Raw genomic sequence first — 15,377 nt, 5'->3', positions numbered from 1 at the left:
AATCAAAAGAGATGAAAAAGACCAATCTATTAATAAGTACGGAATGAAGGAAATACAAGAAATCATGGAACAGTTACATCATTACCGACAACTTAAGCAATTTATGAATAAGCTAAATGGCAGAGGCAACTTTTCACATTGTTGAAGCTACTTATTATATTGAGTTATTCTTAATGGTACTTAGTCCAAAATAATAGATTTTTCGAATCTATTAAATTATATGTTTTCAGATATGAATTTGAAAAGCTCCTTGGCTGCCTCCTGGCGGCCAAGCTCACATACTACAACGTATAGGCACAATTGGCCTTATTTTTTCACACACAGAAGCAATGATAGGCAGGCATTAGAAAAAACATATACAAGACAATACCAAAACTGAAAGTGATGATAGTGTTTGTTTCACAGAGAGCGAAACACAGAACAAAAAAAGCGAATTCAAACGCAGGATGTTTGGATTTGAAAAACCCACACAAAACCAACTGCACAGAGTAACTAACCTCAGGCTCTTACTGAAAAACCTCAACAAATAAAGGAAATTGAGACCTTTCTCATGTGCCTTCTACATGAGGATGCTTGGTGATATGAGGAAAACTGCATGATTTGTTTACATGTTTGTGCTGTGTAACACAACATTAAATGCTGGGATAGGGCCTTGTCTTATAAGAATATATACGTCCGGATACACACACACACACACACACACACACACACACACACACACACACACACACACACACACACACACACACACACACACACACACAACATAAACCTAAAACATAAACCTAACCTTAATGTCCTTAAAATTTTATTTGAGTATTACATTATGGAGACTTTATTTTTGTTCCCATAAAGAAAGGCAAGTTCCTATAAAGTGTTTATTCTAATCAATGCTGCAAATGCCCTTTTCTTGCTGGTGTCCTCCTTTACACTTGACATCTATTGCACTTCCGTCTGTCCTGGGAGAGGGATCCCTCACATCTGGCTCTCTCTGAAGTTTCTACGTTGTTTTTACCCTGTTAAAAGGTTTTCTTAGTAGTGTTTCCTTACTCTTGTTGAGGGTTAAGGGCAGAGGATGTCACACCCTGTTAAAGCCATATGAGACAAATTGTGATTTGTGAATATGGGCTATACAAATAAAATTTGATTGATTGATTGATTGATTGATAATGTGACTGTCCCCACAACATGAGTAAAACCTGGAACAGGAACCAGAGAAGCCGAGGAGTACAGTCCAAATAACCCTTATTATTCCTGTACAAGAGAAGTGGTTCACAACTGAGTTTACACAAATTACATTCTGACCAAATCCACTAAAAGAGTCTTTTAGAGATTTAAACTTTTCTTTATTGGCAATCAATACATTTTATAATTGATTTTAAGATTTTATTTTTAAGGCCCATCGTGGACTTGCATCTAAGCACATTCCAGATATTTTGATATCATATTGAATATGCTGTCGATCTTGTTTTTATGTGTCACCTGTGTTTTACATGCATTGATCTTACAACCCTGTTTTATTTAGGTTTTATCTTCCATGTGCTAAGTGGCAGTTAACTAGCAGACCCAAGTGCAGACACAGAACAGGAGATGGCTGATCAGTTCAGGGTTTTTATTGTAGAAGGTGATGGCAGGGGGTCTCAATCCAAAAACCAGAACCGAGCAGGAGGCAGAAGGGACCCGGGGTTCTGAGTGAGTTGCAGAGTATCGCAGGGTGACAGAGAACACGATGATTCCAGGCCACATGATAGTAGACTAAAAAAATTACTAAAGATATAAAAGGAGCTAGAAGCGTTGAATACCAACTGTTTACTGAATCTCCAATCTGGCAGCGTGGCGATGGCAGGGCAGAGTCTATAAAGGAGCTGGATTACTGATGAAGTCCAGCAGGTGTTCTGTCTCGACTCCGGCACACCTGTGTGTTCTATTTTTCATGTTTTGTTGTTTTTATATTGACTCTGTACTGTTTTATTTTATTCCAGATAACACTTTGTAAATAATAATAATAAAGTAATACAATAAAGTAAATATTATCATTATTACGTGTGCCTGGTCATAACCTGCAGGTCGTCAGCAAAGAATCCATTTCACAGTCCCGTCTGAGGACCCATGACCAATGATCAATCTCTCGATCAATCTCCCTGATCTGTCTCTGTGAAGGAGGTTATGTTTTTCCTGTTTGTTTGTAGGCAGCATTACACAAAAACTACTCAACTAATTTCCTTTAAGTTTTATGGAGGGGTGGGAGATGACCCAACACATTAAATCTTGCTGCGAATTCGGATCAGGGGGCGGATAAAGGATTTTTTTTCTTCGCTTTCTTTAACATTGTAAGGATGTTTTTCAACAATTCGTGGATTTCTCCAAGAATAATTCATGGGTCTTGATGGAAAAAAATCTATAATCTTTATGGGACTGATATGCATGAGTGTGTGCAATATGGCGCAGATCTAAATAAAATCGCGATCTAGTGAATTCAAATGTGGTTTAATGAGGAGACTTGGGCCTTGGTGGAGGCCATTATTGTCTATTTACTTTTTAAATCTGAGATGACTCTTTTAATCATTTTATAATGTTTTACTTTATTTAGTTTTCACAAATGTATCATCAGTGACATTTTTATTCTTATACTGTATTTGTCCTCCAATATTGTGTGATCTTCATATATATTTCAGTTCTTTTGCCCTCAATTCTTTATTCTTAACTGGAGTTTTGAAAGGTGCTATACATAAATAAACTTTATTATCATGAAGAGTAAATTAAGGTCTTAGAAACATTCATTATTTTATCATTGTGATGGTGCATCATTACTGACAGCTGTAATAAAAACAGACTACATGTGAAAGACATGACAGATTTTGAAATAAAATGGTGGCAGGTAAATGCTGTGCACTATAAACTGGAAGTGTGTTCAGACGTTCCTTTTGGATTAGACGCTATAGCTGTAAAAGAAAACAAAAAAAAAGAACAACAATTTGGTACTAACCCATTTTTACAATCTGGTGTATGTGTTGTTTGTCACAGCACAGTTTATATTATTAGGGTACAGTGCTTGAAGAAAAGTGAAACATGCTATTTACAGCTCTGCACGACTGAGCTATTCATTTTCAACTTTTTCCAGAGATCCAAATTTAATTGGTTTAAGTGAGAACAGCTTACGATGAAAACATTAAAAAAGGTGTCAAAATATTTTTTCATATAAAAAGTCAATTTCATATGACTGTGTTGTAGCAGATGAAGTGCAGTGCAAATACAGCAAGAATAATAAGGCATATATCAGTCCGTCTACAGAGCAAAGTGAAGAGAAGCCAGTTCAATTGTAACCTCAGAGCCCCAAGACGTCTTTCTGTAGCTCACAACCCAACAGTGTGTTTCCAGCTTCCACACACTCTGCTTCACATGGTGCTGGGGAAAAAAACACACAGGAGAAGAAAACTGAGTATAGACCAAGAGTTGATTGTGACCTTTACACATTTTTATAAACAAGATATTATTGACTACCGCTCTGAACACGGAGCCAGGACACAGCCTTCATAGCCAGAAGCTCCCACTCTTGCTTGGCATCCATCTTGAAACCATGAAGCCAGATCAGAGCCAGAATGGTGGCCCACACTTCCTGGTCCACCTAACGAACAAAAGTGAGAAACATGAAAATGTTGAGACCAACAGTATGAGTGTCTTTACTTTAACCATTCCACCACTCTCTCTGTTAAGGACGGACTGAAATATACACAATATACAATATCTATTGTATGGTATTATACAGTGTATGTACAAGCCATTACAGAATTATTGTTGTATAACTGTTTTCTATTTTGTTATCATACTTGTATTATTATTATTTTTAGTAGTAGCAGTAGTAGTAGTAGTAAGAGTTTTATATTGTACTGTACTGTGCTCAAAATGTACATTTTCATTATATATATCTTAGTCTGACCTATATTGCTATTTATTATTAGTGCCGGCCAAATATCGAAGTTCACATGTCCTGGCTGTTCTCTGTGCAGCACACCGCTCGCTTCATCACAAATGGATGTCCATACAAGGAGAAATAGAGGCATGGCAGTATGCTAATTACAGAGAGCGGACACGCGCCTGTCAATTTAGAATGATTCTGATTCACAAACATATGCATTGAAGGTGAGAAAAAAATTGGCTGGTGTGAACGCGTCATGAATCCAGCGACGATTTTGCGTACACACTTATTTTCTGCGGAGATTAAGAACATTTCTGCGTACATGTTAGTGAATGAGGCCCATTGTTCTTACCAGGATGTCATAAGCTGCTGTAAGGATGTATACTTCCTCTGTCCATGTGCTGAGCCCTTACTGATCTCTGGTAGCATTAAATATGTCTTAATAACTTGTTGCACTTTCAAATGTGACTGCAACCCACCGATGGAGGCTTTGTGTTCTCCACCTCCTCGCTGGTCTTTCCCACAGCAGCAGCCAGAGCCGGATCAAGCAGCCAGCAGCCAGACGCCTTCTGCAGGGAGACCAGCTGCAGCAAAGGGTCTCTGGGTGGCTGCCTCGGCTCAATGCCAGCATCACTGCATGAAAGGGTTTCTGATGAGAAAAACAAAAGGAAAAAATGTAAACATAAAACAATCTGTGAGTTGCTATACAGATGTGGGTTTATAGGAATTGTAGGGACTGTATTGTGCAGTCACATCAAAAGTGTAAAACTTCCAGCCTCGAAGTGAGATGCATACAACACATGGAGTCCAGACAGACACACAAATAAATGCTGTGAGATTTAAGGTACTGTTTTTCCTTTTAAATCCGTAGGAGCTTTGACAGATATAGTTCAATAGCATGAGAAGAACATACCACTTGTTTGTTTCCGGTCGCTCTGAGGTGAGACACCCTGACCACTCTTGAAGTATCTGCCAATTCTGCTGAAAACTGATGATGGAGCAGAGATTTCAAGCAAAACATCAGGAGCTTATTATTCTAAATGTGTATAATGTGCACACACACACTCATTGGAAAGTTCAAGTGTGCATGAAGACCCAACCCTTTGGCTCACACACAGCTCAGAACAAACTTCACATGCTAATCACGTGAGGAAAAACTTCATACCCCACACCAATCACACACACCCATATGAACACAAGGGCTGTAGGTGTGAGTGTGAGTTTGAATGGTTATTTGTTTCTGTATGTTGGCCCTGTGATTGACTGGCGACCAATCCAGGGTGTTTCCCGTCTCTCGCCCTTTGTCAACTAAGATCCCTTTACATTTCGACTTGCATTACCAGGAAAAACACAGATGGAACAACTTTCTTTGACAATAACTCAGCTCTAATGAAATATCCGGCAAATATCATCTGTGTAAATGGTTTATCAGCAAGGTGTGAGTTGCAGCCTTTATAACAGGACACTTCCAATCACTGGGCTGATGCACTCAGACCAAGAACGTCCACAACCCCAGCACCCTCCTTACTTACAAAGCTCCTGGTATTATCATTTTAAGATTCAATGTTCATGAATGTGTTTATTATGGTGGGATTAGCTCTCCCAGCAGAGTTTTTTTGCTGCTTGTATTTTTTGACAACTGCCTCAAAGACCCATAGCAGCTGAGTGGACAGATTTCAGTTTTTCAAATGTATTTGATTAGTACTTTGAGCAGAAGCAATAAAATTCTGTTCAGTTTGATTTGTTAAGAATCATCCTTTCATAATTTTGTGCAGAAATCTTTACACAACACTCTTTACACAGTGAAGAATTACATTGACCTCAAAGATGCGTTTTGACATCACTACAAATTATCTAAAAAAGGGGAAAACCTTCACCTGATTTTACTTTCTTCTTCACAGACTTTCCTGAAAATGCTGAGAGAAAGGTTGGGTAAGTTAAAATCTTTACAATTTCAACACAATAGAATGAGTCTCCAGTAGTTTAAAAAACTCTTCTGACAAATTAACACAATGTCATTTCATGCAGAGGCATAGGCATAGGCATAAATATTCTTACCAGAGGAATGAACTGTTCTGTTGAGTTACAAAAGTGTTTTTGTCATAATTTTAAATATACAAACTGTGTTTAAATCAAAATTTAACTTTTACTACATATTACCTATGTTTTTGCTGCCCCATGAATCATCCTCATCGAAATACAGCAAACTACTTTTGAGACAAAGATCTTAGAGGAAAACAGTGCACATTAAACCACAGGTGGAAGTTAGAAACATAAAATAAAAAAAAACATACAAATATGTAAAGAAGATTAAAGAAAATTAAAGTAATATCAGTGGGTTACAAATTCATTCTGAAAGTCAGTCACCAGCTGTTATGATATGTCTGCACAACAGAGGTCCTCTAATCGGCTCGCCATTGCCTTTGTTGACAACAATGAAGGCAGTGTATGAACTGCTCACTCCTGATTGGACACTGAGGTCCACCACCTTCTCTTGTTCCTCGCCATTTTCCTCCTCCATCTCCAGGGACCGAATCAGAGTCCGAGCACCCAACCTGTGGACTGTTAATCTGCAGATGGGAGACAGGAGTGAACACAGGAAACCTTATCTTACATTTCAAAGAATGCAAACTTGATTCACAACAGCATCAGTAACTTTCTTTCAACACTTCCAGATAATACAAACTTCTTCACCAGCTCATTCACAATTTGTTATTAAAGACATGCTGCACACGTAATTGTGTTTTTGAGCTGTAAACTAAATGATATGACTGTGCTGTGATGAAACACATGAATGGTGATTTTTATATCACATTTACTATCAAATTCATAAAAATCTTCATTTCATTGGTTGAACATGGCTCATAATGCCACCTAGTGTGGACCTCGCAAGGCCAATGCTGACAGTCAACTGTTTGGGACGTCTCTACATAATGAGATAAATATTTAAGCATGCGTCTCTCGGCCCGCTCTCCATTTTTTATGACTTCTTACCCAGTGACCTCTGCAGGTGTGAGAGTGAAGTGGAGCTGGTTCTCAGTGGGATGACCTGCGAGGCTGTACTTCAACGTCACACAGCCCTCTGCTGCCTCTGAGCTCTGAGAAAACATCACAGTGGTAGAAACCATGTTTGTAAAAGATAGAATATGTAACAATTCTTAATTTTTCATGTCTAAAAATGACCTACATTAAATATTTAGCTGACTTTTGTACTTGCATTATCCAAAATGTTTCCAACAATATTCAAAACCAGAGAATCCCCCTACTTCTCAAAAATCATAAAAATAGGGGCGTGATTCAATGGTCTGTTTGCTCAGGCACCTTCCTAAAAACCAAGAAGTATTTCTGTGGCCGCCATAATTTGAATTTGAATTCTTCAAAGGATATGTAAAGAATGCGTCAATGCTTCCTCACTTATCTCCTTCGACATTGGAAACATCGGACCATCCTATATGAAAAGAAAGGAGAAAATGCAGCCACACAATTCTTATGACATGATCAAGAACTGATGGGAATCATCATGTGATCGTCTGAGCTCCTGATTTCTTCACTGTCACATCTGTCTAGTCAACAACAAACAGTGAACTTAAAGTTCCAAATATCATCATCACAACCAAACACAAATGTAAAATTAATTTAACCCCCTGATTGTGAAAAAAAAAAAACATATACATGATTTTATCCATGTATATTCCTTGTATTATTATAATTGTTTAAATCTGTTGTATTGTTATTTCCTGTAGGTAATAATTAAATGTTCCCTCTGTAAAAGGTGAAAACATATTTTCTCAGGGCGTGTCTTTCTATTTTGGACACGTAACCTTTTAGAACTCTCAGCGCACAGCCTCTCGCACAGAGTACTGTACATTTTGTGTGTATCTTCTGTTATAAATAAAGTTGTTATAAATATAAACACAGAGTGGAAGTAGAGATAGATTTTCTCTGCGCCATGGTTCTCCTTTCCTAACTCCTTACAGCTTCTCCTTTACATCTATCCTTGAACTTGTGATGTATTCCATCAGGGTCAAGGAATAGTGGTTGGGATAGAAGATTATATGTACTTTCTGAACGCACCCCAGGGTCTTTTGTTCTGTAAATAAGAGACCCCTAGTGGACAAAGTTACATATTTCATGTGTAATGTGACGACACGTAACTGATTTAAAAAGAAATCCAGTTAAGGAATTTGTTCACTTTGACAAATTCAGTCTCAGATGTTAAATAGGGATTACAGTAAGAAGAGATGGTGCTGCTCCTACCTGTCCAGTGAGCTGGACATAAATCAGTGACCTCTGACCCAGGAAAATTGCTGTGATTGGTGGAGAGAGAACAGTGAAAGACATTCCTTCTGGCAAATCCCATGTGACTGCGATGTCCACCACAGCCGGCTGCAGAGCAAATCTCAGCGACTGCATCACCTGATGGGGAAAATACAGTTTTCAAAAGTAGGAACAGAAACTGAAGCTGCTTTCAGACAAGCGCTGAACTCCAGAGATCCTCCAGATATTCTACGGTTCTGCCAGTGCCCTAGAAAAAGTCCGCAGACAACAGAAGATCCTCTGCAGGATTCATCACGAGCTATTGGGACTGTTGATGACGTTTCTGACGTGTGACAGATGCATAAATTAAAGAAAACAAATATTTTGGGATGAAAAAGCAGAGCAATACATGCAAAGATGTCAAGAGAGCTTTTGGTGATAAGGACCGACACCAGTGTTGATGTGCTGATTAATGCGTCATGTCCTGACCTTACTGAAGCCATGATTTGTATTGAGTTGTTTCAGCAGTGTGTAACGCAACAGTTTTGCCATGTTTAATGTCTTTCTTACTTTGGGTTGCATCCTGTCGGTTCCTGTGATGAACTGAGCGTGACCTCCTCCTTCCTTGGCTAATCCATTGATAAGAGCAGAGCTGGCCCCTTCCCCGATCCCAAAAGAGAAACATCTACAACACAGTAGTTAAGTGTTTAACACAGACTGCATTACAACATGGGACACACTGTGAGCAGGACTCTGTGGTTTCACCTGTGGGAACCTGAATTCTTCTTCACCAGATCAATCACTTCTTTGGTGTTGGACACCTCCCCGTCAGTGAAGACAAAAACCTGGGGAGGAGAGTGTACACAGGAGTTACATACCAGCACACCCAGTAACATGCGGAGTCATCTACGTAGTTCTGTGAGAGCAATGTTAAGATGCCTCTGTAGTAACACAACTGTTTTTTTATGGTGGAGTCAAATACAATGGTCACAAGTATGAGCGTCAAACACACAGTCCGGTTGGTTCAGATTTGTACGTGCCATTTAAATAAGACATTGGGAATTCTGTGCTGATGGTATGGTATAGTCTTAAGCTATGTTGATGACATGCATGTTAAACACTATGAAGGACAAAAATTGTCTTTAAAAAATAATCACATAAACAAATGTATATATAATACTGTTTGCGATGAAAAGGCAATTTCTTTCTTTCTGAAGAAGTGAATTGATTTACTTCAACATTTATTTATTGATGTATTTCTACATTTATTAAATGTTTTCTGTATTTATTTGTCCATATGATAATTATTAGGGCGGGGTTAACTCAGTGTAGAGAAGGATTGGTTATAGCAGTGTGATCATCAGATCTACAACATCTGTCTTGAGTTTGCCAGTATAGGCTGGAACAAACATAGAAATACAGAAATAGCCTTTTCATTTATACTACTGAAATTTTTTCATTCGTGGGTGTGTGTGTGTGAGTGAGTTACTTGTCTAGGTTGATTAGAAATGCAGGGCTGGCTAAAAATGTGTGTGAGGGGCTTCAGAATCTCTGTTCCTCCCAGATTCGCCTGCATCGATTCAACTTTCTTCAGAGCGTCTTCTAAGTTCTGCTCACTGTACTTCACACTCTTTCTGCGATCGCACACATGCATGAACACATGTAAACACACATGCACAAACAAGCATTAACAACAAGGACAGGATGAAATCTGTTGTGTGGACGTGAGGGAGTGACATACGGGAAGATGTGTTCAAAGCTGGAGCCGAAACTGTAGATGTTGAAGTAGCAGCCCATTGGTAAGCTCTTCAACAGGAGCAGTAGAGTATCCTGAGGGAAGCAGAAACAAGATGGTGAAGGTAACTGTGTGTGAGACACTATGAAAAGTTTAATGACAGAGTTTAAACTCGCTGAATACCCTGGCACTGGCAATTCGAGTTTCTTGCTGCTTGGTGTCACTCGTTGGACAATCCATACTCCCAGATCGATCCAGTAGGAGCACAAACTCTCCACATGAGGTGAGTGAAGACATCACAGACTGGGGGAACTCAGGGTACAGGCTCAGCATCAGGACTGGATCGCCCATCAGACTCCCTGAAACATCATTTATGCCAAAAAGTGTAACTCAGTTGGACTACGAGGATGATCGACTTTTCTATTGTGCAAAGTAACAACCTGACTCGTTTTCACTCACCAGGTTTGGCAGAGGCCTGTCCTGCCTCCACCACAGCAGTGGGCTTGTGAGCATCACTGTAATAAATCAGCAGCTCAACATCTCTGTCAAACTTGTGTCCTGCAGCCAACTTCACCTGCAGTTCACAAAGCACACTCAGTTATATTTGTAGCTCTCAGTGCTGAGGAACAACCACACACAGCGGACATGTGAGCAGTCTACCTACCGTGGCCTGGGTCTGCTCTGTGTTGACGTACTGGAGAGGCTCCAGAGAGCAGCTGGACTCTACTTTGGAGATTGGACGAGGAGACGACACTCGGACAGAAAACGACAGACTGTAGGGAACCAGAGAGGCTGGAACAGAGGTCACCTGCACACCAGCACCTTCACAACCTGTATACATAAGTATAAGTATATAAGTCGAATTAGAAATGCTGTAGATGTTACACACTGAAAGGTTCAAGCAGTTGAGTCTTAGGTCCACTTGACATTCTGGGCTTCACAGGATAAATAAAAAGAAAATATCACGTATATACCCACAAATATTTTACTGCTGCAGGACTTTGAAAGACCAATGGATCAAAAAATGTGTCAGCATGCTTACACAAAAGCTTGTCCTCATGTTAATATATCCATGTCTTACTTTAATGTTTGTACAATACTACTTATGGGTTAGGGTTAGTAACTTAATGTCATGACTTCATTACATTAAACTTTCAGTGCTCTAAAACCTTGCTTTTCTTTCCTATTCTTTTCCCTCAACAGTTAGTTCGTGATTTTAATGTCTCTATTAATAATGTTGTACTGTTAATTCTTAAATGTTTAAATAACATTTAAATAAAATGTGTGTCTGTGCCCACAAGACGACCATGTGTTAGTGTGAGCAACTGACAACCTAATAAACTGTGTCCCAATGTGTTTTGAGATCCACACAGTTGCACAAGCATCAATGTGTGCCTTGAGCAATTTCTGGAAATACGATAGATGATTTAAGCAACTGACTTCCTGGAACTACCACATGTTTGAGTGTTGGGACATACAGGACTCAACCTGTTTATGAAACAAATGTTGGTAAAATAAAAATGAACATTCAGCCTATATCAAAAAAATTGTCCAATCTTATTTCAGACAAAACCACATCAAAGCTTTCATATAAAGACTCAACACAGAGTCAGTGTGGACACATCACATCCATTCCAGCCACCTTAGAAACTTTTTATAGTGTTCAGAATCTGAAAACATCACATCACAATGTGATCGCCATCTTTTTACAGCTCCAGTGAGATTTCTCCCAAGCAAGAATCCAGCTTGCTCCAAGTTATTTGCATGTGCACAGACCATAGACTGGATATAAAAATGTTCAGAACAATTAGCATCCTATGAGGAAAGCCCAGCTGGCAGTCATGAGCGTGTGTGACCATAGCTGTGAGAAGCAACCATTTGTTAACAATGGCGGCTCCCAAAGAAGTTGGTGTAAATGCGGCTGGAGCATCAGCTACAACAGAACTGTAAAGTTTTTTTTTCATGGAAAGAAGAGCAAAGAGAGCGATGGGCACCAAAGGCTTTCCATGATAGGAAGCGTTTTTCACTCTCTGGCAATGATGAGAATCCCCTGCCAAGTAACTGCCTTTTCAGATGAAGCCTTCACAGTTGGTTCTGTGTAACGAAAGATCTGGAGCGTCAGGTTAAAGAAAAAGCTCAATTTTTAAAGCAACTCTTGCAGGTGATCTGTCTTTTTTTCTGAATGTCAAAATGAAAGTTGATCTCATTACATTATCTATTACATTATTCTAAGTCTGTCTTTTTGCTATGATAAGAGTCACGAGCCTGTTTCTAAGGAATAGCCACAGACAGTATTTAAAAAACGACGCATCTCCACTACCTTGCGCTATCCAGAGAGGAAGTCAAAATATCCCACATACAAACTATGCCATGATGCACATTTGGAGCCACAGTCTGAGCAGTAGCAATTGAGGGATGAAGCCGCTGTACACTGATATAAAAAACATCAGTGTAATAAGAACAACATAAAACATGGAGGAGAAATCACTTTTTCCATCATTATAAATCCGAGTTCCTGCAGGTTTTACTAGTTCAATTTAAGACTTTTTAAGACCATAAAGAATACAAGTTACAACTGTGTCAAGTACGACAGATATGAAGGAATATCAAAGTCCCAGATTTAAATCACTTCCCCATATGTGAAGATAAAATTAATTATCCTAGTAGAGAATAACCCTCGAAACACCACATTATCTCACAAACTACAGGCAGACACAATGGGTTTCATGGTCTTTCCCACAGTCAAGCCGAGTGTCCTGAGATTAATTCTGACCGGGATGTTTACATCAATTACCAGTTCCGCATTGAACTTGTTTTATCAAAGCATGCTAATATCTACGCATGTAGAAATGAGAAAGTATTCAATATCAAAACATTTTAAAGCAATACGTAAGTATTGTTACTTGAACAACATAATTAAGACTTACCTCAATGCATTTAAGACGTGGTATGAAATATTTGTATGCATTTAAGACATTTTAAAGGTCTAAAATTCTGATAATTAAATTCTAGACTGTGACAGTGTAGCAACCGTGAAATGAAGAGATAGGCTATGGGTACAACGCAGATGTCAGATTGTTAACAGTACGAGTACTGCCAGTGTCATGAAGGTGAGTTTTTGACTTTCTGGTTTAGTTTCAGGCATCTTAGTCCAAGTGCTGGCTGGGTTTCCTACCCTGAGGTTCGTAGCGAGGGTTGAGCACAGCAGGCAGACAAAACCTCAGCCCGTCATCCGCCTGCACAGCCAGCTCAGTGACGTACTCCAGCCTGATGGAGGCGCTCTCTCCTGAAGGCAGACTGCCCACACTCAGAGTGAATATATCTGGACTCTGCTCGCTCTCCTCCAACAGGAAGGCCTGCTGACCGGAGCTCAGCGCATCATCATACTCCTCACGAGCCTGAAGACACAAACAACACGTGAGCAACACTCACTGTGTTTTACTGGTTCTTTAGGATCCATCACACTGAGTGAGACGTCACTGTCCAGCTCACCTTCTGTTTCTCCTTCACCTCAGCTACAATCTGTGTCTGTCCAATCTGAGCACTGAAGTGACAGACAGCAGCGTCTCCAGGCAGAGGGAAGACGAAAACAGCCTCCAGAGGTTTGTCCTCCTTGTTCTCGTAGTTCAGAGTGGAGACCACTGTCGCCACATGGTCCTTCACCTCCAGCTCCACCTCAATGCTCTTCAGGGGAACTGAGCGAGAAACAGCTGATTGTTACTGAGCAGTCCGTAGATTTAGATTCTAAGTAATCAACTCTGACAAACCACCCCATTCACAACCAATCTCATTCTTGCACATGAAAATACATAAGCACAAATAAATTATTTCAACCATTACTGATGCTTCTGATAATATCATAGTGTGTTTAACACTCAATAAAATGAAGCCTTTACTTGTGTGATGGATGTTTGGATGTTTTCAGCTCTGCATTGTACCTGGTTCTGTCTGGATAGTGAGCAGACCACAGGCGTTTGACATTCTTCTTAGCTCTGCAACAGGGATATCTTTGTACTCTCTGCTGTAGGTTAGAGATAAAGTTCTGATGTCAGACACTCAGCAGCATAATCTGATTTTAGGAAAATACCAATTATTTATATTGCAGGAGTTACCTTTGAATTAAATCCAAAATTGTAGCTTTGTTCAGATCTATAAACGTATCCTCAATATCTCTAGCAAGTCGTCCACTAACTGCTTTTTACAAAAGAAATAACTACACCATCCACTCATCCAAAATGAGATTAATCAACAGTACATTACATTAGTGCTGCATTAGTGTAGTTAAGAAAATAAAATACACAAGTACACCTACTTCTGGTTTTCAGGCTACTTGTCTTCTCTTGCAGATGTAGTAACACAACATGTAGAGCAAAACAGGAACTGACAGTCCAGCTGCTGCAACACTACATGGAGAAACCACACCCACCTCTTTCCATATCTGGAAGTTCAACTTCCATGTTTCACTTGTACTTCTCATGTTATATAAAAGACCACAAAATGACAGTTTAGGTATAAATAAGTATGATGTGAATAAGTATAAATAAATACAATAAAAAACACATATGGAGTAATGCTTGCGAGCTAGTTCAGGAAGCCAACTAGAGATGCTCTGCTGCAATCATGTGACATACATCATGTGACATACCTCACTCTCCACAATCATCTATAATACACACCCACCCTATTAGGCGGTCTATTTAAGTAGAGAACATTTTCCATCACTCCCTTTAAATCGCTGCCAGTTGCTTCAGCCCCTCCACCACCCCAGCATCCACCTGTAGGCTCCAACGGGGGGGTTATAAATATTTGCTCTCTTCCCCATCATACCTATGTACATGTATCTATCTATGTAATCCTATGTGGGGGAGTGATGAAACATTTGAACACGAGTTGCCTGACTGAAATACATTTGTTTATTGATTTCGTCATTTATTTATCGTAATATAGTAAAAATTTCATTAGACAATACAAAGTGCAGAAAATAATATGACTAGTGATGAGAGTCAACAAATTAACAACAACATATATAGCCTAATAATTAACAAACCAATAAAAACAACCCAATTATCAATACAAAAATAAAATATGTGTGTATGTGATGTGGCCAGGTGTGCAGATGCATTCAAATGCACACCTAGTGTGAGTGTCTGTTGGGGGTATTATTACATATACATGCATTGACTCCTGAGCAATAGCATTCGATAATTAAAATAAATCCCATCTCCAAAGTCAACAATACATCAATAACAACAGCTATAGAGCAGCAGTTAAATGGTCTTTGAAGCATTTGTATAACATTTTATAGAAGAACAGTTCTTTGCACCTATGAAAAGCCATTCCATAATATAGCTCCTCTAAATATACCCGATAAAAAATACTTCTCATCAAAATAATTTTAAAGTACAACAATACATTGCAAATTGAAGTACTCTTCTTTTATTTCCCCCTATACAACGTCTCATAAAACGT

At 39.2% G+C, this 15,377-nt stretch overlaps 1 protein-coding gene across 4 annotated transcripts; it reads right to left on the bottom strand.

The window, feature by feature from the left end:
• Positions 1 to 2,562: 2,562 nt before the first annotated feature.
• LOC118106687 (von Willebrand factor A domain-containing protein 5A) lies at positions 2,563 to 14,287 on the bottom strand. 4 transcript variants are annotated; one of them, XM_047339705.1, is made up of 21 exons: positions 14,021 to 14,249; positions 13,847 to 13,929; positions 13,401 to 13,603; positions 13,084 to 13,306; positions 10,573 to 10,739; positions 10,368 to 10,482; positions 10,092 to 10,267; positions 9,915 to 10,003; positions 9,663 to 9,807; positions 8,939 to 9,018; positions 8,744 to 8,858; positions 8,174 to 8,332; positions 6,911 to 7,014; positions 6,284 to 6,486; positions 6,077 to 6,142; positions 5,794 to 5,832; positions 4,830 to 4,904; positions 4,396 to 4,565; positions 3,502 to 3,625; positions 3,325 to 3,405; positions 2,563 to 2,942 (listed from the first exon to the last, which is right to left on the bottom strand). In XM_047339705.1, the coding sequence occupies exons 2-20, from the start codon at positions 13,887 to 13,889 to the stop codon at positions 3,326 to 3,328; spliced, it is 2,376 nt and encodes a 791-aa protein (XP_047195661.1). In that variant the 5' UTR covers positions 13,890 to 13,929; positions 14,021 to 14,249; the 3' UTR covers positions 2,563 to 2,942; position 3,325. The 4 variants fall into 4 exon arrangements, 3 of the variants coding, with proteins under 3 accessions (XP_047195661.1, XP_035011299.1, XP_035011300.1); XM_035155408.2 differs by having other exon boundaries at positions 2,563 to 3,405; positions 14,221 to 14,287; XM_035155409.2 differs by having other exon boundaries at positions 2,563 to 3,405.
• Between the last annotated feature and the right edge of the window lie 1,090 nt (positions 14,288 to 15,377).

The sequence above is a fragment of the Hippoglossus stenolepis genome, chromosome 4 (assembly GCF_022539355.2).
Source record: "Hippoglossus stenolepis isolate QCI-W04-F060 chromosome 4, HSTE1.2, whole genome shotgun sequence".
NCBI classification, from domain to species: domain Eukaryota; kingdom Metazoa; phylum Chordata; class Actinopteri; order Pleuronectiformes; family Pleuronectidae; genus Hippoglossus; species Hippoglossus stenolepis.
Note: the sequence above shows the minus strand (reverse complement) of the source record. Positions and strands in the feature narration are given on the sequence as shown.